This window comes from Watersipora subatra, chromosome 1, assembly GCF_963576615.1.
Source record: "Watersipora subatra chromosome 1, tzWatSuba1.1, whole genome shotgun sequence".
Classification (NCBI taxonomy): Eukaryota; Metazoa; Bryozoa; class Gymnolaemata; order Cheilostomatida; family Watersiporidae; genus Watersipora; species Watersipora subatra.
The window spans coordinates 6,805,282-6,831,931 of record NC_088708.1 but is presented as its reverse complement, the minus strand read 5'-3'; the positions used below and the strand labels follow the sequence as shown (position 1 = coordinate 6,831,931).

At 38.2% G+C, this 26,650-nt stretch overlaps 2 protein-coding genes across 2 annotated transcripts; both read left to right on the top strand.

Moving 5' to 3' along the window:
* Positions 1-1,144: 1,144 nt before the first annotated feature.
* Positions 1,145-16,344, top strand: LOC137396231 (BLOC-1-related complex subunit 6-like). The gene is made up of 7 exons (XM_068082419.1): positions 1,145-1,194; positions 8,710-8,939; positions 9,235-9,365; positions 13,002-13,171; positions 13,501-13,584; positions 14,327-14,403; positions 15,308-16,344. Exons 2-7 carry the CDS (start codon positions 8,716-8,718, stop codon positions 15,372-15,374), a joined length of 753 nt encoding a protein of 250 aa, XP_067938520.1. The 5' UTR covers positions 1,145-1,194; positions 8,710-8,715; the 3' UTR covers positions 15,375-16,344.
* Positions 16,345-20,677: 4,333 nt separating this feature from the next.
* Positions 20,678-22,594, top strand: LOC137399864 (uncharacterized). Its single transcript, XM_068086116.1, has 2 exons — positions 20,678-20,832; positions 21,529-22,594. The coding sequence occupies exon 2, from the start codon at positions 21,732-21,734 to the stop codon at positions 22,359-22,361; it is 630 nt and encodes a 209-aa protein (XP_067942217.1). The 5' UTR covers positions 20,678-20,832; positions 21,529-21,731; the 3' UTR covers positions 22,362-22,594.
* Positions 22,595-26,650: the final 4,056 nt, after the last annotated feature.

Sequence of the window (26,650 nt, the reverse complement as noted above, 5' to 3'; positions counted from 1 at the left end):
TGCGATAATTAAACTTTTCTGAGCAGAGATGTATGTCAAACGTAAACTTGATTATGCTTAAAATTCTAATATAGTTGGAACTCTGGAATCAAGAAGGTGAAGAAAGTAGTGACATAGAAGGAAAACAGGTTCTTTGGCAGTAAATATTGCTCAAATGCAACTATGACTACACTTCTTGATGTATGAAAAACTGTAAAGTCATAACAAATTTTAATAGTCACAAATTTTCCTTCCCTTCCTGCATGTATTCCTTTATTACGACACAGGTTCCGGAAGGACTGGTAGCCTCTGTGATGTACCTGATGGTTTGAGCTAGGCTTAAAAGGGTCTTGATACAAAAAACATTAAAAATACCGTTACTGGCAACGCTAAAATTGTGCCTTCTCGCAAAAGCAATGTTGTAAACGTCTAAATAAAAAACGGCAAAGAGTCGTTTACTAATTCCGATGGACAACTCCTATTGGTCTAGAGATTCATATCCATGTTAAAAAAGTTGGGTCATCTTTACAAACGCCAGCACCATTTACAGCTGATGTAAAAATTCAAAAAAACTATTTTAAAGTTTATATTAACTTGAACCATTAACATGGTCTAAAGATCAAGAAAATTAGCTTTTTGTCCATCATATCTTTGTTTCAATATCTGCTTTGCTAAATATTTTACAAGATTTTTTATGATAGAACAGCGCCTTCGAAGGTAAAGATAAAAACTTTCATACGTCTAAAATATAAAACATTCGTTAAGGCACTGAAGCGCAGCAGTTTGGCGTCTCGACAACGCTTTGCCAATATAAATAAAATGGCACGAGCAGTGTATATATTGTGCAACTAGATGCATTTTACAATCTTTGGATCATAGCAAGAAAAGTATCCAACCACTTAATAAGTCAGTTTAAAACTCGCTTATAATTTGTTTGAACACAATCGTAACAAGAACTATATATTCTCTCAAATGAGCTGGATATCAATGACAGTTTTGCTATGTCGCGGACGACCGCGGATGTTGCTCCTAGCCTACGAATCGTAAGCTTTAAACTTCGCAAAAACTATGCGTACGTAGATAAGTGAGTCAGTTAATGAATCACCATAACTTTTCTGAAATACATTGCCATTTTAGCGGCCCTAGTTGAGCCGTTTATTTTATAACACCAAAATTTGGTGCTTTTTAACGGTCAGATGGAAAAAACACTTTAGCGTAAGTGATTCTTGTGGTGTGAACGCCTACATAGTTGGTAAGCTTAATTTTTTTTTTAAATGTTGCAAAAGCGTTTAAAAGCAGTTTTTTCCAAGTCCAGAGTTGTAAAACACGATTCGATCATACCTTGAGTACGTCAGCTAGGTGTTACACAACTAGCCAATAAGATACTTGTAAAGCTCAAAAATTACTTTTCCTAATTGTATCTAGAAGTAAATTAAAAGCCAGATTAGTCACAAACTAAAGGAAAATGCAAAAATAGTTTTGTATTATCAAGGAGCTGCTCTTCTTCACATTTGTATTAAATATTGGAAGGTTAAGCTTTTTGCAGATTATTCCTTTCTTTTTCATGCAATTACGACACCTGAGTGCACCAACCAACTGCAGAGTAACTTAGACAACTTTTTAAATTGGGTAAATAACTCTCATCTGAAGTTTAATGCAGAAAGGTGTGAACATGTTAGGATTACAAGAGAACATCACTAAAAGTAAATGTTATTCCTATTTCATGCTACAGACACCACTTATATAGGTTGATTACATAAAATACTTGGGGGTCACTATAGATCAGAGGCTGAACTTTGAGCAACATATTGCTAGTGCTTGTAAATAGGCTACTGGGGTGCTGCATATATGCTTATGAGAAACTTACTGAGAGCTACCGCTAAAACTCGTACAAATGCCTACAAAATTATATGAAGGTCCATATTGGAGTATGCCAGGTCTAGTTGCCCTACAAAATTAAGAACGTATATATGCTGGAACGAATCAATCGTAAGGTATTTAGATGAGCGTTCAACCTGAAGAAGTACGAAGAAACATCTGAGTTAACGGTCTTAACTGGAATATCCTAAGGTCCTTGTTGAACATCTTGTGATATCAGGCTATATACGCACATCTTGGGTAACAAAGCATCTGGTGATGAAGATAAATTTATCTTGCATCTTGGTAATCACTGTTATGATTGGTTAAAGTACTTGTTTGTATAGTTTGGAGACAGAGATGATTAATCGTAGTTGCAAGTTGGCGACCGGAAAACGAACCCGGTTTTTATATTGTAATCTCTAAACCAAGATGCTAACAGAAAAGAGTATGCTCATAAAATATTATACAGTAAACAATTATCAATGCATTGTAATTATTAAACACCAAATTAGCTTGACGTGGATAAGGTAAAACATGTAGATAATCTCAAACATAATGTCAACATCTCCCCTTCTAACAATAGTCTGTTACTGTACATAGTCTTTCATCCAGACTGGCTTTTGGCGTTGCCTAGGTGGTATTCGTCGAGGAGTGGCCTCAGGGGACTGAATTCCGGGACTGGGACCTGGGGCTAGGGCCTGGGACTCTGAGTGAGTAGCTGGTGCATCAATATTCTGTGGTGATCTGCTCCTTGGTGGAGAATGCTGGCTTGGGTGTTCTGGCATATCTACAGGCACTGGCCTTAGATCACGCCGGTTTCGCCTCAACAAGTTATCATGGCATTCGACTGTGTAGGAGCGGTCAGTTAGTTGCTTGACCAGTCTTCCTTTCCATTCTCGACGATGTCGATTGAAATCCTGTACCATTACCGGGGTCCCCTCCTGTAAAGCAGGAAGATTCTTGTGCCGATCATTATATTTCTCCTGAGTCTTTTTCCGTTTTAGCCACTTTTCCCTCCAGTTCTGGACCTCATCCTCATTAGGCTTTCGGGGGCTCAGTGGCAAGATAGATCTCGTCTCCCTACCCAAGAGTCTCTGTATAGGAGTAGTGGACATCTCCGATGTAGGAGTGTTGAGGTACTCTAGTATTGCTAACTGGGGATCTGCAGTCCTTCTTAAAGTCCTTTTTACTATCTTTACTGCCGACTCCACTTTGCCGTTGGACTGGGGGTAGTGTGGTGAGCTTGTAGTGTGGTAGAATCGCCACTTCTCTGCAAATGTTGCAAATTTATCAGAGGCAAACTGAGGCCCATTGTCGGTTTGGACCACTTGTGGGATGCCCAGCCTCGCAAACAGTTGTTTCAGCTGGTCTATAATTCCTTGAGAAGACAGGTTCTTCACTGGGTGACATTCCAGATAATCGGATGTGTAATCCACAATCACAATTAAGTGTTCCTTCTCATATTCGCACAAGTCGACTCCGATCTTGGTTCAGGGTTTCGCAGGAACTGCATGTGCTTGGTGTTCTTCTCGCTGTTGTCGGTCTGTATCCTGCAGACACACCAAGCATCGACTACATCTTTCTGTGACATCTTTGGACATGCCTGCCCAATATACAGTGAGTCGGGCTCTGCGTAGAGTTGCTCCCGTCCCCATGTGACTAGCATGGAGACTCTCAATCACCTCGGCTTGCATCTCTCTCGGAATGACTGTTCTACTGCCACGGTAGATAATGCCATCCTCTACGGTCATTTCATCCCGAAAGGAGTGGTAATGCCTGATCAGAGGTGAGGATGGTACATCTTGCCAACCGGCTTTGATGTGTTCCATCAGTTCTAACAAATCTTTGTCCTTAGAGGTTAGCCGCTGTACTTTCTGGTAGAGCACATTTGGCAATGACCGGTCTCCAGGCTTTTCTGTACACTGAAACACGTGCTCCCGTGGTGGCGCTGTCCCTGGTGCTTCCATGTAAGCATCTCTAGACAACATATCTGCAGTCTTCTGGTCTTTTCCCCGTCTCCAAAGAATTTTGATGCCAAAATATCGTTGTAGAGCCAGCAGCATAGCCTGCACTCTCCTTGAAGCTTTGAATAAAGGTTTTTTGAAAATTGTGGGTATTGGCTGGTAGTCTGTGTGGATCGTCACATCTGCGTGACCAAAGATGTACTGGTCAAACTTTTCTGTGCCGAAAACAATGGCCAGGCATTCAAGTTCCAAGGGGATATACTTGAACTCACATTCAGTGAGCGACCGTGACACGTAGGCAATCGGCTTACCATCCTGCATAAGTGCAGCTCCTATTCCTGCCGTTGAAGCATCCGTCTGGATCACGATGGGCTTGTTGGTATCAAAATACTGGAGAGTGTCTGCCCTCACCAACATAGCCTTAAGCTTTCGGAACGCTCTTTCTTGGTCACGGCCCCACTCAAAGACTGTGTTGTCCTTAAGGAGTCTCCTCAGTGGTTCACTCTCAGCCGACAAGTTGTTGATGAACTTGGACATGTATGTCACATGTCCGAGAAATCTCCGCACCCCCTCTGTCAACGCTGGTGGCTGCATCTTCTCAATGGCTTCAACTTTCGCCGGATCTGGCTTAACTCCGGCGGCTGTGAGAACATGTCCAATGTAGTTGAGCTCATCCTGCAGAAACTTGCATTTTTGGCAATTCAGGCGTAGTCCGGTATCCCTAGCTCGTTTCAAAAGTGCCTCCAGGTTTTTGTCATGATCTTCTCTGTCAGTTCCATAGACAAGTACATCATCGGCGACAACTGTTACCCCCTGCAAGCCATGCAGACACTCACAGAGTCTTCTCTGGAACTCCTCTGGTGCACTCGAGATGCCAAAGGGCATCCTTAGGTATTTATATTTTCCACCAGGAGTCCAGAATGTTGTCAGATCAGTCGAATCCATAGCTAGTTTAACTTGAAGGAAACCGTCCTTGGCGTCACAGAGCGAAAAGCACCTGGCTCGGTTCAGCTGGGTTAGTACGTCATCTAGCGTAGGCATCTGTGTGTGGTTGCGCCTGATTGCGCAATTAAGGTTTTGAGGGTCGATGCATATGCGTATGGAGTTGTTTGCCTTTCTTGCTGGCTGTATATGGCTTATCCATTGTGTTGGATGGTTGACACGGCTGATGACTCCACGCTTCTCTAGTGAGGTAATTTCAGCCTCAACATCGGCCTTCATTGAGAGAGGTAACTTGCGAGGTCTCACCTGAACAGGCTGAACTTCCTTATCCAGCTCTATGCGATATTCTCCTGGTAGAGTGCCCATCCCTGTGAACACATCATCATACTCATCCAGAAGATCGCTCAGTTTCCTTTCATTTACCAGACATACTGACTCTGTCAGGTAGATCAACTCCATGTACAGACATGTGGTTCCAGACAGCAGACTCCGTTGTGTGGTGTTTACCACCATAAATCGCAAATTGCGATAGCTTCCTTCTTTGTCCATGACTTCAACATAGCACCAGCCTTCTGGTTTGCATTCAGTCTGATCATACATGATGAGTCTGGTAGTGGTTGGCTGTAGGGTTGGTTGACCAATCTTTTCATAGTCAGCTACAGTAAGAATGTTACAAGTAGCTGCCGTGTCGAGTTGAAAATGGATCTCGGTCTGAAAATCCCCAGCTCTCACCGAAATCTTAGCAAGTAACTTCTTGTCTCGTGTAGTGATCTGAATGCTGTTTGTCGATTCTTCATCTGACGAGTAGTTCCATGAACTGACTTGATGGGCAGACTCAGTCTTGCTTCCACCCGGCTTCTTAGACCTACACAATTTCGCAAAGTGATTGTATTTTGTGCACAGATGGCACTTTTGACCAAACGCTGGGCAAGACTTGGGAGGGTGTGACATTCCACACCTATCACAACTACCGCTAGACGGCATACCTTTACCGCCTTTGGAATGGCCTCTTCTGCCCTCCTGATCTAGTTTTCTCTGTGGCTGGTAGCGGCGTACTGCAGCCACTTCTTCTTGCAAGGTGATTGCCTTCAGATCTATTGCTGCGGCCTCCATCTGTCGTGCTATTTGGACCGCAGTATTCAGGTCTACATCCTGTTTTTCAAACAAGCGCCTTCTTGTTCTGTCACACTCTATGCCCAATAGCAGAGCGTGCAAAACCATCCTGTTATACATGGTGTCAAACTGACAAAGTCTAGCAACTGAGTGCACCTCGGTTAGAAATTCATCAAATGTTTTCCTGCCCTGCCTCATAGTAAGTAACTTATGGGTTTGGGCCACTGTATTCACACGTGGTGCACAGAACGCATCAAACGCCTCACAAACCCTGGCATAATTATTTTTATGTTCATCTGTAGTCCACGTAAACGAGTCATAAATATCAACTCCCCTCGGGCCGATGGTTCTTAGTAATAAAGCAACTTTGACAACATTATCGGCATTGGTTTTCTCTGTACCTACCAGGAAAAGATCAAACTGTCTCTTGAAGTCCTTCCACTCCTCGGGTAGGTTACCCCCATCACTTAAAGGTTTTGGTGCCAGAAGTTGTTCCATGGCTCTTGTAACGACCAAAAACCAGTATCACACTCGGGGCACCATGTTATGATTGGTTGAAGTACTTGTTTTTATAGTTTGGAGACAGAGATGATTAATCGTAGTTGCAAGTATGGCGACCGGAAAACGAACCCGGTTTTTATATTGTAATCTCTAAACCAAGATGCTAACAGAAAAGAGTATGCTCATAAAATATTATACAGTAAACAATTATCAATGCATTGTAATTATTAAACACCAAATTAGCTTGACGTGGATAAGGTAAAACATGTAGATAATCTCAAACATAATGTCAACAATCACATGACCAGAACAGGTACTAGTGTAGGCCATATTAACACCAGAGTGCAAAAAAGCTCGTTTGAGCACCACATACATAGATATATCGTAGGTCTATAGTATTTGCATCTTTTACGTATATACTGATGAGACCTGCAAGATCTTTCTTTTATGTCTTTCCTTTTGAATTTGTTTAGTTTAAATATTGATAAGATTAGTCTTATTATAACTCTCTTGTTACAGGGAGCTGTCAGTTTTGAATTTTATGTTTTTGTAATCTGAATAACATTTTTAATAACCTTTATATATTGCTATAATGACAGTGTCATTTGCGATCCCCTAAGCGGAAGGTGATGTATTTTAGGGTGTTTCAATTCCTTTTGACAGAGTTTCTCGTAATAGTCATGATTCATGTATACTATTGACCAAATACATTGTTTTTAGGAATTTTGTTTTAGCGAAAAACGGTGAACGCTCTGCGGCACCAGTTTTTAATTTTAACTTTTGCTTTTTGTTTGTATCTTTGCAAGAGCCAAGGAAAAACCACAAGCACAAATGCAGAGATAGAAAATACATAATAAGGCAATTTACCTTAATTTTTATTAATTGTTATCCTGGCACATTTGTGAATTTTATAATAATTTTAATACTTACAAAAATGTAGATTAATAACTAGTTTCTTTTTCTGCTGCTAATTGGTAGGCTTATTTATTTTTTATTTAAATCCAAACAAGAAAGAAAAGATCAAGTAAAATAATTTGCCTAAAGTAAGAACATTAACTCGGGTAAAAGTTAGCGGTTTGGAAGAGGTAAAAAGTTGGAGAATGAGGGTGTGTGCAATAAAGCCAAAGCCATATTGGAAGCAATACGAGTGTAATTAGTGGGTACAACCGCACTGCTTATGGAAGAATTATAATTTTAACCAAGTTCACTTCGTATGTTGCAAAATGGTCATTCAGGTAGCTGCAATGCACATTGACTATTCAATGTCAGGCAATAGAAAAGAGTGTCGTTGACAGCTAATTTAAATTGTCCCAAAGGCACATGCATAATTGCAATTTTGAAAAAAGGTAGTTGTTGCTTGTTATGCATTGCGGTTAAGGCTTGGCTGCTTAGTCAAGCAGTATTCTAGGGAAAAACTGATTTTCTAAGATTTTTAAAAGTTGAATTGCAACAAGATTTACATTATAGTTATTTGCTATCAAAAGGTTCACCATGTCTTAATCTGATGTGTTGTAGGTCCAAAATATGTGGAAATGGGATTACAAGCTTTTAAAAGCTCAAAAATGAACAGTTAATCGCAGCCATCACGAAACGCTGTAGGTTGGAATCCCTTTATTTCGATGACGTACTCGACTTGACGTGGTTACTGTTTTGACACGTGATGTTATCATGTGAATTAAAAGTCTAATAAAAGGCTCAATATAAAACGGCTCGTATATCAGTGCTCAAAGTAACAGCATTACAATAATGATGAAATAGACGCAAAAGGACAATAGACATGGTTTTATTAAATGGGTGAAGTATATTTGTGAAAATATTTTGATGAATGAGGTTGCATGAAAGTGTAAATGGGAGCACATCGTGTTCAACTACGTCCCATTTGAGCCGTTTTGCTGTGTTCCAACCTACGGCGTTTTCATGATGGCTGCGATTAACTGTTCATTTTTGAGCTTTTAAGAGCTTGTAATCACATTTCTACATATTTTGGACCTACAACACAGCAGAATAAGACATGGTGAACCTTTTGATACCAAATAACTGTAATGTGAATTTTGTCGCAAGTCAACCTATAAGACAAATTATAATGGATGTTGTCTTATGTTTACTTTGTCTCTTGTTTGAATCAATTATATGGCTTTCTATACATTGTCTCAACTTTTTTATCTCAAACTAAAACGTTGTCTATTTATTCTGCATAGCCATGTAAGTAATTTACATTTTTAGGAGTTATACCATGCACTTCTTTGTATCAAATACAGTTAACGAGCCTGAGGAGAATCCCAAAATTTGAAACATTAATTTAGAACTATTCCACGTTCCCTTTCATTAGTCCTTTCACCTTGTTTGTCAGGTGGAGATGGCAGAGTCGGAAGAGTCTGGACAAGCAAGCGACTTTGAAGTATCCAACAGTGAAGCTAGCGACACAAGCCCAATTACTGAAGCAAATAGTGGGAGGATCATCGAAGCAGTTGACGAGGCTGTTGGTTCAGTGATCTCTAGTGAGACGGAAGGTCCAGACTCGCAGTCAGTTATGTGGAGCTCTGGAGAAACTGGTGGCCCTGACAGCGATGTCTCTTTAAGGTTAACAAATTTTGTTTAGGATGGATATTTATGACAAGGAAGTTTTGCCATTTCAACTGCCTCTTCGCTATATACTGTTTGAGGAAATAAAGATAATGCACTGACAAACAAAGCTGTCTAATAAGAGCGTAGGATTAGAAGTTTACAGTATTCAGTTATCTACTAGCTCAATCTGTCATAGTAACAAAGGTCATGTATGGACATTCCCAAAGTGCTACTGTAATCGCTTGTTGATCTGCCTAACTCATCAGTATCACTCGTGGGACTGAGTCACTAGCAGACCATGTCATTGTAGTGATACAGAGGATGGAGTAGTAACTCATGATCAGCGACGCAGAGGCATGGTAATAAAGCAAGGAGATACCGTGTCTTTTGTAGCAGACAACCTCAATGAGCAGATTAGGCGAAACAGTCCAGGCCAGTCAGGTGACACAGATGGCTAGTAAATTCTATGGGGTGAATTGAGCAAAACTGTTGTTATTTGCAGATTTACCATTAATTACTGTGGGTAAATTATTTAATACGTGTCCTTTTTTGGTTACAAGTTTTTTTGGATGCAAATTTTGTTGTAAGTTTAGGGAAATTTTATTTCAAGCTTCTTAACTCTTGTTATTCGTTATTTAAAGAGTTTATTTTTCCATTAGTTGTAACAGTAGTGTGCATTAGTTGTAACAGCATTGTGCATTAGTTGTAACAGTATTGTGCATTAGTTGTAACAGTATTGTGTATTAGTTGTAACAGCATTGTGCATTAGTTGTAACAGTATTGTGCATTAGTTTTAACAGTATTGTGTATTAGTTGTAACAGTATTTAACATTAGTTGTAACAGCATTGTGCATTAGTTATAACAGTATTTAACATTAGTTGTAACAGCATTGTGCATTAGTTATAACAGTATTTAACATTAGTTGTAACAGCATTGTGCATTAGTTATAACAGTATTTAACATTAGTTGTAACAGCATTGTGCATTAGTTGTAACAATATTGTGTATTAGTTATAACAGCATTGCATATTAGTTGTAACAGTATTGTGTATTAGTTATAACAGCATTGCATATTAGTTGTAACAGCATTATGCATTAGTTATAACAGTATTGTGTATTAGTTATAACAGTAGTGTGCATTAGTTGTAACATCATTGTGCATAAGTTATAACAGCATTGCATATTAGTTGTAACAGCATTGTGTATTAGTTGTAACAGCATTGTGCATTAGTTGTAACAGCATTGTGCATTAGTTGTAACAGTATTGTGCATTAGTTGTAACAGTATTGTGCATTAGTTGTAACAGTATTGTGCATTAGTTGTAACAGTATTGTGGACTAGCTAGGCGTTGCCCGGGTAACAAAAATCAGCTTATAAACAATGAGAAGTAATGAGAGTTGCGTGCCACTTGATATTACCCTGGCAGATTGCCAATGGAAAATTTTAGTAAGCCAACTAATGACAATCCCTTATTTATGCAATCACCCTGCGTTGAGTATGTGCTCTCATATAGCGACTTATATCAGCAAGCTATCAACTGATTCTCTGTGGCCTATTGGGCAGGGTGTTAGACTGGTGAATGGTAGGATCTCAGATCAAATCCTCGTCGGTACGAACTCTATATTCCAAGGTTTTAATAGCTATAGCCGGAAAGCATAAACGTGGACATACTTTGAGAAATATATACATGTATATAGATTAGCTGATAAATTGTGTATTGGTTCAAGCATTTGTTGCGCATTCATTAAATCATATAGAAAATACTACTGGATGTCCGATGTTGCACGAGTAATAAAAAAAGTTTTTGCATAGAAAATTTAATCGACATGTACAACATTTACTATTCTAACTACTTATCAACCACATGAGGTAGTTGTTTATTTCTGTGTGTGTCCAGCCAATACATAATTCAAATATTTGAAAGCTCGAGGCATAGTTAAAACAGATTCTTTAAAACACTTATACTTCTTATGCTACACAACGCGCAAGTAAGGTAGTTGCGATTAGCTAAGTTTCTTTACCCAATGAATATGAGTACTTTAAGGTAATATTTCAACATAATTATGCATATAAATCTCTTTATATGTTTTTTTACGATTTTCTGTCACCGTTCATCTGTCCAGCTATAGCGATAAAATTTTAGCAACGACAAATCACCTTCGTTCCGTATTAGAACTCAGGACATTCAAGTCACAAGTCTGCTAACAAGCTCGCGTAACCACAGGACTTAACTGTTCTTATCACACCCAGTGCTTATATCATATACTGTAGCCTATATCATTTTCACGATTTCACATGCTAGATGCATACTTGTTATTATGAATTAATACCGTACCGTGTGCCCTCGGGTTACGATGCCTCTGTTACGATTTCTTTCACCTCACTATATGGAACACGATGTTTTTCCGTCCTCACCATGTGAGGGCAAATTTTTATTTTTAAATTTTTCCACCATACATTATCAACAGAAATTTCTCTGTTAAAATTCAAGTTAAAATTTGGCAGTCGGTGTACTGATTACGACGAAATAACGCATATGCCGATATGCTATTCTCCGAAATCCCTCCCACAACGCCTGAAATAGATATACGATGCTCGCTATCTCAGTTCAGCATTATTCATTTTAAGTTATAGTAAAAATGAATTTGAAAACGAAACCAGAAACAGATGAGTGATAAAATTTTAGCCTATAACAAAGTTGAAGTTTAGTTTAGTAAAATACATACTAAAACTTAGCTTCAAGTATGTGTTTAGTAAGCTAAATTCCTTTAAATTAAATTCAATGTCTATGTTATACCTCTGTCTCAGAGGTAAAAACTTCCCACATAGTACATTCTAATGTTACATTTTCTTGAAAATCTTAACCACTAAATACACTAAAGTTACTGTAGGTAACTATAGTTATGAAAGTTAACATATTGTTATGTTACTGATTTTGAATATGTACAGTACGTATATAAAATATTGATGATTTTTACCAGGGGTTGTTTGCATTAAATAATTACTATGGGTTTTCTTACCGCTCTATACGATATTTTCGCCTTACAATGCCAACACTGAAACGAATTAAAATCATATAATTGTATACCAAATAATTTTTCATTGTAATCATAGCAAAACAGACTTGATTTAGCCATTACTTGCTAATTATTTCATATTTACATTTAAACATCCTTAGAGTTGTTTCATTTTTTCTCTTAGTTTATTTCAACTCCACAAAACATTTTTCTCATGATATGAAATTTAAAAGTTAAAGTTGTTTGAAAACCTTTACAGTTGTTTTATTTTTCCACTCAATTTATTGGAACTGCACAAAACACCTTTTCTGTGATATGAAGTTTGAAAGTTAGAATGGTAACTGTTGTAGCCTATATTTAAAAAAAAAATTTTCTGTACAAAGACTTTTATTTATTACCCGTGCAACGCTGGACATTCAGCTAGTCTTTACTATAATAAGAGCCGTGCATGTCTGAAGCCAGCTGAGCGCATTAGGAAAAAGATTGCACCTCACAAGAATCGAACCCACACATTCGGACGCACCGATGTGAAGCCAAGGGCACTACCACTAGACCATGCAGCCACCTTGCCACACTGTGAAGTAATTGTACATATATTTATTACACACCATAATACATCACGGAGCACTGAACTGCAGAAATGTGCATATTTTAACCAACCGCTATTAACTGGGCATGCGACGACAGACAAGCGCTTGATTATATATATAGTTTCTTTGTAAATATTCTTTGTAAAATTTATACATTAACGGTAGTATTTGTTACATTGAGCTACTAACAATTAGCATTACTTAAAGCATTTGTTAGGAATTAGTTGAAAAATTAGTTTGAGTATTACATGAAGAATGTTTCAAATGGTCACTTATGGGTTTCACTGTAACCTACTTATGGGTTTCACTGTAACCTACTTATGGGTTTCACTGTAACCTACCAAGTTGAAGTGGTACTTATTGCTCTCGTTTCCAGCTTGTTCAACCTGCGAGCCCAGAATACATTTTCAATGATTGCATATGGCATTCCTATATTTATTACTCGCGTATGGGAAGTTCGTCTCTTGTAGCCGCTAGCAAAGGCAGCCGGCGATCAAGCCTCACATCAGATGCTATGTCAAGCTCTGCAGACCAGGCGGGCATGTCTTGTAAAGCCCTCACTGATATCGAGTTACACGCTAAGACTCTTGGCCACAGCGTAGACAGGATGCTCTCTGACCTTCAGACCAATCTACATACTGTAAGTACAGGTTTTGGTACACAGGCTATACAATATCCCGCTGTACTATGATGCGCTACAGGATCACAGGCTATACAATATCTCGCTGTACTATGATGCGCTACAGGATGCTTCTGCTGTCAGATTATGCCAACTCGATTGTAGCTGACTAGAAGTCAGTTATTTGGCAAAACTCTATATTTTTGCTGATTTATAAACGTGGAGTCTCTCAGTGTTCGCATTATCATGTAACTCGTAAGTATATATTATGGTTTTGTGTTTGTGCTTATCGATATGGTCAGTGTAATAATGTGGATTTTATCGTCTTATAGTGCTGCGTCGCATTGCAGATGTCTGCCATCACAGTTGGTTGTGCTCAGACGTATAAGGGTTCTGTGGATAAAACCCTTGATGAGGTGGACAGCAACATTAAGGTGGGTACATTATGTTTAACAACAGCGTTATCAGTTTTGAGGGACAGCTCTAATTCATCACATTGAAAAGAAGCGGAAAACACAAAAATTTAGTAAAATATTAAAATTAACTTTTATGAATGAAAATTTTGTCATCAAATGTTTCCAATGACCATCCTATTGTGAGTTACTAAACAACGTGCATATTGGGGAAAAGGAGTTGTCCACTTTTGTCAGGTTAGGACGATTCTTACATCATGTTTTAAAATTATATTAGGACTTGGTCGTTATCTCCTATATGAGTCTTTACAATCTTTTGCCATTGAATATGTGTCTGTGATCCAACCACACATTAGCCCGTGTACCAGTGCTTCGCAAACCTGTGCACCTATCTTTTCCTAGTAAGCTAAAACATTTTTGCTAGTTCATTCAACACTTCTGGCTTTTTTCGACTTTTTTGAGGGAAATACAGTAATCTTAAGAGTGCTTTCAAACAATCCCTAGAAATATTATCTTTTTCTGCCCGCAACTAGGTGTTATTCGCTTTAGTTTTGATGAGTTTATTTGGCCTTCTGTTCTTATACAAAACTTGGTTCTACTTTTTTAAGTAGTTTTATTTGACTTAAACTAATGCGCAAGTATATAAATTATTGTGAAGGGAGAGGCATGAATATCTCCTTTTAGAAAGAAATGGTAATAGAGAGTATGCAGAAAAAAATGCAAACAAGTAGAGATCAGGTTATATTATTCTTGTGTTTTGCAGCTCATGTACACATTCATGGCTAAGTGTGAGGAGTTGAACAGCAAGATGAAGAATGTCCACCAGGTGGCAGACGAGATGTATTCTTTTTGTTCGAATGACTCTTCGGCCTTTTTTAATCAATTTCAAAGAACATCCTTTACCCAATCAAATAGAAAAAACATGTTTTGAACTTTGGTCGAGGAAGTTTCAACATTTTTAAATGTACGATATTCTGAAATTTCCGTCGGCCATGTTTATTTTTATAACTGAAGTCTTCATGATCAAAATCAAATATCGCTGAGTTGTCAGCAAGATTGTTATTCTTTGAAGGGCCATATCAGTGCGTGATGAAGTAGGTTGAGAGAGCACTGTCATACGTGGCTGTCGAGGGGCCATACACCGCCCAGTCTGCCCATGTAGTCGTGTGATGATGTAATTCCATTGCCCATCCTTTTGATACGTGTAATGACATCTCTCCACTCGTTGTCTCGACGGTCTATTAATAGACAAAGGGTAGACCGAGCATCCACAACTAGACCACAGCATTTCAATACAATGTCGTGTAAATCGGTCGGTTACAGGTGCTGCTCGAATGGTCTGCTTTGTAATAACAACTCAATGTGATTGGTATTGATGAAAGAATAAAGGTGCTCTCCTAGTTTCAATAACAGGAACTGTCAAGGAACTGAAGAAAATTCTGCAGGCTTCATCAATCATTTTTATTATTTGCCAATTATTTGAAAACAGTTAAAATCTCATCAACATTCTCGTCAATTTTTTATAACGATTCTTTTAGTTTTGTTTCATTTTTACATCACGTCAACTATCGGCCCACTCATCACTTGTTAGGGAAACATCGTCAACTATCGGCCCACTCATCACTTGCTAGGGAAACATCGTTTCAACTGGTTGAAATTTTTTTGTTTATATCGGGATATCGCAGGTGCCACTTTTTCAATTACACAATTCAATTTTATAAAATTTCTTGACTTTGATTGCCAGAAATGATATCAAGAGAATATTAGACATGTTCGAAGGTGACCTTCAACTCCACGCTCACCCAACCTAAGACTTCTGTCATGAAGCGGCACCCGAGGCGTAGGTTAGTTCACCTGTTCATGTCTGAATTTGGGTCAATCTTCTAAAAGATCTGCCTGCTGGTCCATGACACTTCCTATGATCGACATTTTCTTTTTAGTTTTATGCCATTTCTCTCTCTTAATGCTGAAGTGATAACTCTGGCAACCATCCCATAGCCATGTCAAGGTCGGTACTGCAGATCGCATAGGTTCATAAATGTCTGTTTCTATTTTATTCATTTATTTATAAAAAATATTTTATGAACTGACATTTCCAATAATCATATCTCTTGCTTTGTCACATTGCAACCACTTTTTGGCATTTTTAGAATCTGTGTTTTAGGTCCAATTTTGGTTCATGAGCGATATTTACTCCGTAGAAACGATATTAAAATTAGATGCCGGCAAGTGTGTCAACCCAATTTCATTCATCTTTGTTGGTGTGATGTAAGCCTAGGGCATATTTTTTCCGGTTATCTTATGTATAGAACTTTTGTCGATCAAAGTTGTATTATGGACAGTGTCTCTATGGCGACAGTTACACAAATAGACATCAGCGAGTGACTCTGAAGAACTAACAAGCATCCCTCCGTAAGAGGAAATATATACACGTATATATTGATTTTTTTCTTGCTGTTCAGTCTCTTCCTGGCTAGTCTACTCTAGCATATGTATAGACTAGAGTCTCAGCCATTTTGCTTTAGCTTGTCATAGCAGGAGATGTAAATCTTGACATATGACAAACACCAGGGTTATATTTAGTAAAACTCACTAATCACCTTGACCTTTGTCCACTGTAATCAACAGACATCAACTGATAATTCATGGCTATTTGCTCTGCCATCAAAGGTTAAAAGATGCAATGCATATTACATTTCATAAACAAACTTAAACTAAATGTATGTAAATTGAACTTTAAAAATTATAGGTATAATTTGAATATTTAACTATTGCTTGTGCTCTGGGTGAATGATTACAGCATATACTTTGAAATACATTTTGTATATACATACAGTTGGTACTTGCTACAGTTGCATCTGATTTCTCATCAGTCCTTAAAGGTTGCTTTTCTTATTGGTACGATTGGTAAGGTCTGGCAAGATGGAGACACTAGAACCTGTGTCTCTCAGTATGCAGTAAGTGCTACTAGCCACCTTCTATGACTAATTATCATTTGTCATTAACTGTGTATTACAGCTCTGTATCCTGTTAAAATAAACAGAAACAGCCAAAGTCATTCCAGCTGCTTCTGGATATATCATTATTACTAATACGGTCAAACCTCTACAAGTTAATTTGTGGTGTGTTAAATATTGTATGTTGGAGCAAATGTTTCTCATTTATTCAGTTGTTCCAAAAACCTACATGTACAATAACTTCTTTATAAACACTGCAAATAATTACACATCAAAATAAAACCATTATATAAAACTATGTGTAAACTAACTTGTATGAAAAACAAACTAAACCAATAGAGTAGCAATAAATTACAAATAATTGCAGAGCAGACAGGTGTATGAACAGGCAGGTGTCAGAACAGACAGGTGTCAGAACAGACAGGTGTCTGAACGTGTCTGCTCAGAAATGCCTACCTTCAGAGGTGATGATACAAATGTGTACCATAACTTACTTTTTCACTTACTGTTACTTACCCTTCCTTAGATGAAGTGAAGTTCATAAATGGCTAATACACTTTTATTATTGTCACTTTTATTTATCACTCGTATTCATTTATCACTTCATATCACTCATTCTATTTATAATCGTCACCAGCTCCTTTTCCATGTCTGAAACTGCATTGTTTTGAGAAGCCTAAAACACTGTATGTTAGACATTACTGGGTGCAGAGTGAAACATTCGCTCAAACTTTGTATAATTATAATATGATGGACAATTGAGGATTGACTGCCGTGTTACACATTGCGTTGACACATCATTGTAACCTTGTTTAGCTCATCATTGTGGCTTCTCTTTGAGCTATATATATGTTTTTCTATAATTTTCATCGAGGCTTGCAGCTATTAAATTGTAAATGCTAATGCGGTGCTTGTCAGCTATAACAATGGTGCTTGATTTATTTCTTAAAACACAATGAGATAAAATTCCAGCGTGCCGGATTTATTCATGAATTCAATTGGGTCAAACCAGTAAATTTGTCACACAACTCCATGTAGCTTCAGTAGATTCTTTCCAGAGAAAAACAAAAAAAATCAAGTTAACCTCTCAGTGCCTCCCGACATATCAAGATTGAAATTAGAAAAAAGAAAAGAAAAATTACATACATAACATATGTAGACATGACATATGTAGACATGACATATGTAGACATGACATATGTAGACATGACATATGTAGACATGACATATGTAGACATGACATATGTAGACATGACATATGTAGACATGACATATGTAGACATGACATATGTTAACATAACATATGTAGACATAACATATGTTAACATAACATATGTAGACATAACATTTGCAGACATGACATATTTTTGTATCACGAAACATTCCCTTATCTGTAACTGGTAGGCACCAGGTAACAACCAAATATACATTCGGAGATATCAATGTTGCTCTTCTCAGCCTCTTCAACAGTTTTTGAAGTAAATTTGAAGCTATCGCGACTAGTTCTTTCCAATGTTACTCTAGCCAGCTCCTTGCGCTCTGCACTCAACCCAGTCAATAGTTTCATAAGGAGAGGGTGAGCACACCTGCCAGTCACGTCAGCGGAAGTAATAGCGACTCAGATCTCAAGCCAGTATTCTTTCGATTGTAATGTATTCCAGCTTACTTGTCTACAAGCCACGGGAATCCATAAGCTGTGGCATTTTCGACCAACTCAAACCTATGCGCACTTCTAACCTCGTGATCCGTAAAGGCATTATTTTGCAACATTTACTCAGGTATTGAAAGAAATATGTTAACATCAACTTCTAAGCTTACCATGGCATTAGACCAAATTGCTAAAATAGCATTTATTTTTAACACCGGCTCAGTACTCACTCTCTATATTGTTTTTTCTATATATCGGTAGTTCCTTAAGTAGATAATTTAATTATGTATTACTTATATACTGGTAGAGTTTTATCAGTTTCATAGATATACCATCTGTGTCATTGGAGGGGTGCTCCTTTCACTCATTAAGGCTCTGGATTATATATCCATCGCTAGACACAGCTGGCTTCTAGCTACTCCTCCGCCTTCTATTTTTTGAGTACAAATTAATTTATGTATTGTGTACTTTTCTATTTTTAGAATATGCAATAATGGTAGCATCTTTAGAGTGCATGTTCTTGTAAAGTTGTATAATGTGTGAAGTTTGTTCAACAGCAAAAGAATTTAACACATTTCCAGCCTTTGGTAAATCTCTGCTTCAGTTTGGCTGCGCAAAGTTTTATTTAAAAAGTTTCAGTTGCAAGGTCTACACCCTAGCTAGAACGATTCTATATCTACACCCTTTTTTGTTAGCCTTGGTTTCCTGCGTCTACTATTAAATGCATAGCTTTCTATAGCAATAAGTTAGTCCTCTATGCACCTGAAGCCATAATGTTTGTCTGATGCGAGTCCGCTGTATTTTATCAGCTGTATTTATCCATCTACCAAACCAGGTCTCACAAGCTGTACGATATTCCTTTTACCTTAATTTTTTTTAATTTTCACAAGACGTTGGTCGTATTATTTATTACCCAACGCAAGGTTGTTAACCGCCCTTATGCATTCTGATTAGCTAAACACTTGAGTAATCGCTGATAGTCTATTGTTACTGTTATTGTTACTGTTATTGTCATATCCATGTGAACCGCAGCACCAAGAAGGAAAGGTAATGCATTAGTTCTTTTGAGCTGATCACAGTTTTGCAATTTGAGAGTTGGTGGAGGAGCAGGAGAGTGAGTCAGAGAGTTTTTTAATGCACAGCTAGAGAGAAGTTTGTTATTACTATTAGGAAATATGTTCCGTCGTAACCAGCCGCTAAAATTAGCTCATGCTTAGCAATATCTAGACAATTGATAAGCGGAAAGCGCGTGTCACTAAGGAGAAATGATTTCTCACTGCTCTCGTTCCTTATTGTGCCACTGTAAAGCGAATATTTATGGTAAAATGGTAAGAAATAATATAGAGATGGGAGATAAGCTCGGCTTATGACACTGTATCTTCTATCATCTTTCTCGGCATACAGATCCTTTCATCTCTATCTCTCTCACGTATTTGCCTTCACTTCACTGGCTCTGGAAGAAACCAAAAATGTTGTTATCCGACCGACTGCTTGTCGCTTCTGTCATGTGTGTGAGATTGCTTTTGACAGCATCGCCTATTGTTTTACTAGCAAGCCACGACGTGATTATTCATGCGGTCACTTTGAATTTCATTGTTTCAATGCGGTCTGCTTGACGCTCTCTCAACTAAATAACATGACAGGTTTCTGGCAGGATGATATTTAGATGTGACAGTCACCAGAGGTTCCAGACAGTTAGATATGATGGGTGGTTGGGAAACCTTTATTTTGGTTTACCCTTTATTTTCCTCCATAGTGCATCTCAAAACATGATGATGTTGTTGTTGCTTGATCTGCAGAAGAGCTGACGCATGTTGGTTTGCAGTGCCTTTATTAGTGGCCATGCTCTCACAGGAGTATTTACCGTAATAGCGATTGAGGTGTTTTATAGCAAGGCCTTTCTTTTAAGTAAGATTTCCTTCACTCCCTCAACGATAGCTGCCAAACATATACCTGCTGACCTTCATGTTTACTTAACATAATATCAAACATTTTTATAATTCAAGAAAACTTATAAATTCTCAGTTGAAAGTGTTAAAATTGATGACACTACTTTGGTTCTTCCCATTTTTTTGTCGATAGACCGCTGGTAACTCACTTCTACATTACCTTTGACAGCATAATCAAACGTTACCATATAAGCGTAATAATAACTTATTGGCTTCGCGCTTGTATACCTACACAGCATGCGTTTTCCTGATCCACGAACAGTGTTGACAGAGGTCTGCAGGTGCTACTTGACATTCTTCAGCTACATTCTTGAGCAAGTTTCAGGCATGTCATCTCAATTTGTATATACTAGTATAAAGTTGACAGCAGTGTATTGTAATATGAGCACTCGCTGACCACTGGGACGGTATAATACAGCCATTGTTGAATGCTGTCCAAGTACGCGAGTCATGAAACACCGTTCCTGCTGGTACGGGCTTTTGAGAGATTGAGTTGTGAGCATCGCTTCACCGCCCAATCAGATCTCGGCTGAGATAAACATGCTGTACGTACAGTGAAGCTATTGTCTTCTTGTGGTCATTTATTATAGGAGTCACTCTGTTGTTCTAACTCGACGCTTATGGTCGCTAGAATGTGCTTCGCACCGCATCCTTATTTGTTCTATTTGATATCTCTCTATCGCTAAACAACTTCACAGAGCTCTTCATGATAATTGTAAGTATATAGTGAATACATTCATCTGATTTGTGTTCTGAATATCATTTGCTTCTGATTTGGCGCAGCATTTAGAAAAGTGCATAAGATATTTTTGTTGACGTAACAGTCCACTATTTGATAGATGTGATCTTGTTTGGCTCACGCCCCTATAACAATGGCAGTCTCGTTCCCATCTCTACTTAAATAGCTCCAACATCAAAGTTTCAAAATATTTAAACGGTTTACGCTGGCATCCTTTGAGCACAAAATCCATATTGCAATACTTTTGATTATCTCTCCCAGTTACGTATATTCTCATCTTATTTTCCTGCATGCAAGCTGACACGATTGAAATACGGCCATTTCCCATGTTGCAGGAAAAACTTAGCATTTTAAGCCAGCAGGAATTCAAACATGATTACATTAAGGTTGACAAATAGCCAGATTGTCTTACTAAAGACCAACCGAGAGACAAGTGCTAGCAGGTAGTCATTGTCCGCTTATGTCAGTCTCCTAGCTAGCTCGCACTTGTTTGCTTACAAATGCTTGATGGGATACGGCCTCCTCTGAGGCTCTAGCACCCTGAGCACTTGTAAGGCACGGGTGTGGGGTGCATCGGCTTGTTTAGTTTTCAAGTCTCAGGTTTCATGAGTTCTCCATTGTGAGAAGTTGTTTCTAGTGTTTATACATTCCTTTGCTCGTGGCTCATTCTAGGATAGTGGATACGGTGCTGCCCGCTGACTCCTCTCCGAGACTGGCTTCAATTACTCCACGGAACCAGCGTTGCTCACTGATATGCGTTGCAGCCGGCATTCCTCCAAACAATAGACAGCTATACTGATTCTTTCTGCCACCGCCTTAATCACCTTCATTGTTTAAATTAGCTTCATGTATTGGCTGATCTCTTTTCTGGAATAATGAAGGAGATGAACTTATCTACCAAAGCGATGCCTTCCTCTCGAATTCACATCTCTAACTCACCAGCTTCTCCGAGCTCACACTATCTCTCGTTTAAAGCGCATCCGCCTCGGCCCCCGTGCTGGCAGGATTTTATCGGAAAAACATTGCGGACAGACGATAGACAAGATGCTGGTGTGAGTGTTAGCCTTTCTAGTGCTGCAGATTCCGACAAGAAGCAAAAGGGCCAACGAACTAAATATAAAAAGTCTACCACATCAACGAACACTAAAACCAAAAACAAAGGAATCTCTAGTAGCTCTGTGATTGGACAGGCCAAGCTGAAACGTACTCGTTCAGAACCATCTATCGCTGAAAAAGAGATTCCGCCTGAAGCGCTGCAAGCCAGGCTAACGAGTCAACAATTATCCAAACAGTCGATCGACGAAGCTAAACGATACCTCGAGGATGCTTATCTTAAGTGTTCACAATGGCTCGCTCAGATATCGCCAGGCACTTGCATACCATTGGACGATGCTGACTTTCAAATGGGAAGTGGTGATATCATAACCTGCGATGACGAGACGCGTAAAGAAATAGACTACCACATGAAGAGGCATAGTCTCGCGCTTGATAAGATACCAGAATGAATTTGACCAACTGTAATTCTGGACAGACAATCATTCTGTAAATTAGCTGGTTAATACATTGAGTAAGCTTATTCTATGCCCGATGTAGCTGCCGCAGTTTCTGATGTTTTGTATAAATGATGCATGTGATGTGATCACTTGATGAGTAAACTGGCTGGGCCAGTAACTCACATTAATAACTGTTGATAAATGATTTGTGTATGGCACAATTATATAAAATATTTTTAGTTGGCTTATGGCTTGAATAGTTGGACGAGAGGTAGTATAAGTATGCTAATAATGAATTGAAGGGGTGTAGCTTCCCTTGCTTGTTGAATATTTAATTAGCAAGCTTGGCTATAAAATTTTTATCAAGTTGCTGGCTGGTATGTCACTGCACGGCCACATTCTCTACATGTCTGACTCATGCATTAAGAGCTTTGACAACTGTTGACACGGATTTGTCTGCACATGAGTAGATCATTAGAATACACATATAGGGCCTACCTTTGTTTCAGCATTCATCATGAACAGGGTTTACCTCTTGTCAATGATAATGCTTTTGTAAACATGGAGTTATGCTCTCGATGAAAAATATTATTATAATGTTGTCTCCCCAAATGCCACTGTTGCTAAGTGACTTATCATTAAACTGAAAATTGTAAGTTCGGAAAAGCAAATACAAGAGATGCTGCAATCTGGTATAATGGCTGTCATGGAACATTCAGTATAACCTACATATATATTATCTACTGACTGTTATGTCACTGTGTTGCTGAATCTACTTTGCATGCCAAAACTCTTCCACATAAAGAGAAAATTTATTTTAAATTATGCAAATGCAAATTTGGGACATTCCAGCTTGACATAAAACATTGTCATTCGACTGCAAGCTCGTATGTTGTCACATTGCCATTGATTTTATCGGTTAAATTCGCCTTTTCTCTTTACCTAGTGTATCATTACAAATTAATTCTTTAGAAGCATGAAGAATGTAGATTAAAATAATGAATTTACAAATAAATATTGTCATATGTAAGGACTTTGAATCACAAATAATTTGAATTTTATTCAAAAGAGACGATCTGATGGCAAACAATTTCAGTGAACCGCTGTGAAGTAACTGGGGGCCTCCTGAGATGGTGTGCGTGCAAGAGCATTGACTGTGCATCCAACATGCAATTTACTAATGCTTCTTTTTGGATGTCCCGTCACTACCGGTCTCGTTGTTCTCGGTCGACGAGTTCTGCAGTAATCATCGGCAGAGATTGGGGAGGGTAGCTCACTTCTCAGTAAATTCTCACTCGCCTGCTCATAGATATGAGCATTCAAAACGGAGGAGTCGAAACTTTCTGTCAACCCACTGTCAACTTTTTTGTAAGCAACTTTTCTCAAGTAGTCAGTAATGAGCTGACTTTGTGGCTGACTCGCATCAGGTCGTTTCTGTCTTTTGCTGCTGTTACGTCGCAGATGAGCTGGGAAACACTGCATCCTTAGAGAGCCCCCCAGGTCTGCGCTCTTGCTCAAGGGATTCGCTGAAACATTTAAGTAGATCTGATTTCTACCTGTTGTGTTTTAACGACTAACAGGTATGATGAAAAGAATGCTTGCTAATTAATAGTAAACATGTTTATAGGAGGCTTTTTAGACAAAGAGTGGCATAGTAAACATTGCATTTTTCTTTCGGAATTAAAGAACCAGCCCTTAATCTGTGACAGACTTCCTAACTCATAGTAAATCCGTCAGATAATTACAAACAGCTTTTAAAAAGATCTTTATTATCTGGTGTGTGATGCTGTTTGTTTTTGAGAATTCTACTGTAAACTTTACAAAATAGTGACTCTTACTTTTCCTTGGTCTTGTCATTAGAGCACATAGATATATAAACCTATTATATATCTATATATATAATATATAGATATATAATTTATATAGGTTATATTTATATTGGTTTATATATTTATGTTAGAGCACCATTGTCCATTCTCTCATAGATATTTGCATAAATATATTCATGATTTACACACCATTTCCTTCCGATTTATATCTGTAGGCCTCAGCATGACTTACCCTCATATTTTACAAACAGTATAACAAGTTGTTAATAGTACTTATTGGCTACTTCCTTGTCGATAGAGTAACAGCAAGTTTACAAACTTGGTTTTACTTGAAAGCAAAAGAGATAGAGATATGTAGGGATATCTTTCTGCTGTTCTACTTTTTTGCGATAAAACACAAGCTAAGCTGATAAGAAATCATAGAATTGAGTTTAGTTTTATCTAAGACCTTATCCAGGTTACTTCTGACGTTGTCTCAGCGCAATCACAAATAATTTCAAATAAAATATTTCAATTGAATGTGTCATGCCTGTTTAATTAACTCTTTTATTTTATCAAGCCATAATATTTATGCAACATATCACTATACTTTAGTGTTTAAGCATAGACCTATTAACTATTAGTATAGTTAATAGGTCTATGTGTTTAGGTAACAAACAGTGCATCTACTCATCTCAAATATGCAAACAGAAACTAGCCAAGTCAGGCCCACAGGCTTGTATTTAAATGTCTCTGACCTGCTCTCTGTGGTTGGCTACAGCTCGTGCCAAGACTTCTTAGAATATTGTTCTGCGTTCTGTGCCGGCTGTCTCTCACATAGTTACACGGACGAAATGGAAAGACCTTTGTGACTATAAAGTTTGTATCTCCTGAACCGGCGGAGAGGAAAGAGATGTTGGTCTCCTCAAAAGACAGTCGAAACTTCTGCCTTCCCGGCGACGACTTCGGCTGTTGCGTGTACTGGTACCGCGCTGGCATGGCTGACCAAGGGCAACTACTTGGAGGCCGCCAATTGAGGCATCGGTAGTCAGCAATTCTCTAGAGACACATAAGTCAGCATCTAATGAACCTATTGATATGCTCTGTCTACCCAATGAATGCTCAGTGCTACAAAGGGTCAGGCAAATCACTAGTCGACATTTTTTGTAAAATATATTGATTAATAACAGTTGAAACAATTGGTAACAAAGTCAATAGGCTCTTTCAATACAATCAATCAATATGGTGACTAGGCAGAGGTTTCTGTTTAAGATAATCATGAACTATTTTTACACTAGTCAGGAATTGTCTGCGACATTCTCCAGATAAACTTTTAGATACAGCAATGTTATTACGTTTCTTATTGTTCTAATGGTCATGCCTTTTTTATTCTTCTGATGTATTATAATAGTTGATACTGTACTGCACTTGTTTGTTCAAAAAAGTTTAAATCAGCATTTAGTTAAAAATGGAATTCTATAAAAAGTGAAAGCTCTGTATGATTTTACCGCAAGTCAAACAGTAAAAGGAAAAGTTACTAAGCCCCTGTTAAGCTTGTGCTAACAGCTTTAGAAACTACTGCAGAGCTGTGTCAAGATGTCTGGCAGCTTATAGCTGATATTCCTTACACTTTGAACTTTAACCTTGCATACTTTTTAATATTCCATTTTTTAAAGCATCGCCATACATTCGGTTTTTAAAAACTTTGTAGTCACTACGTTTGTACTTATTTGCTGTATAACTTTGCTTACCGTGTGAAGGGCAGCGGGAAAGCGCTGGTCGCTGCCCATGTTTAACTATGAAATGATTATTTTCTTGAATAAACGCACAAAATTATTGATTTTATCATGCAGTGAATATAATTTATTTTCACACAATTCTAAACAATTTCCATCTTACTATTTGAACTTCATAACAAGAAAACAAATCTATCTGCCCGCAAAGAGGCATATTGATTGCAGTACGCTTAAGAGACGTATTTCATTGCAACTTTGTAATATTAGTAAAGCTTTCAACTTGCTGAGTCCTAACAATCAGCCAGCTTGCCTAGCACAGTCGGTCGGGTTTTGACAAACTGTTTTAACAATCATTTGATGGCACCGTGTGACAATTGGAGTTGGCAGTTATAGTATGTTTTAAAATTCAAAACAATTCAGCTTAAAGAGCAAAAATGTTGCAACAAGAAGCAATTAACAGATCAAAGCACCTTCAAACATTCTATCTCGTGTGACAGATTAAGGGGCTGCTGGCACAGGGCGTCACAGTGAGTAATTCTGGCAGTTGTTTTGGCTAACTGCGCCATCACCAGACAATGAGGTTTTCTGCTTGGCGTGTAGTTTGATGGAGGATGATGGGTGTGAAGAAGCTTATTATAACCAGCGAGCCTATATATTATGCCTAATTCACTGTCAAAATGCAGTGGGCAGCCAACTCCTAAGCCAGTGCCTATATTTGTGGATTAAGAGTTGTAAACTCTTTGTACAAGAAAAGACA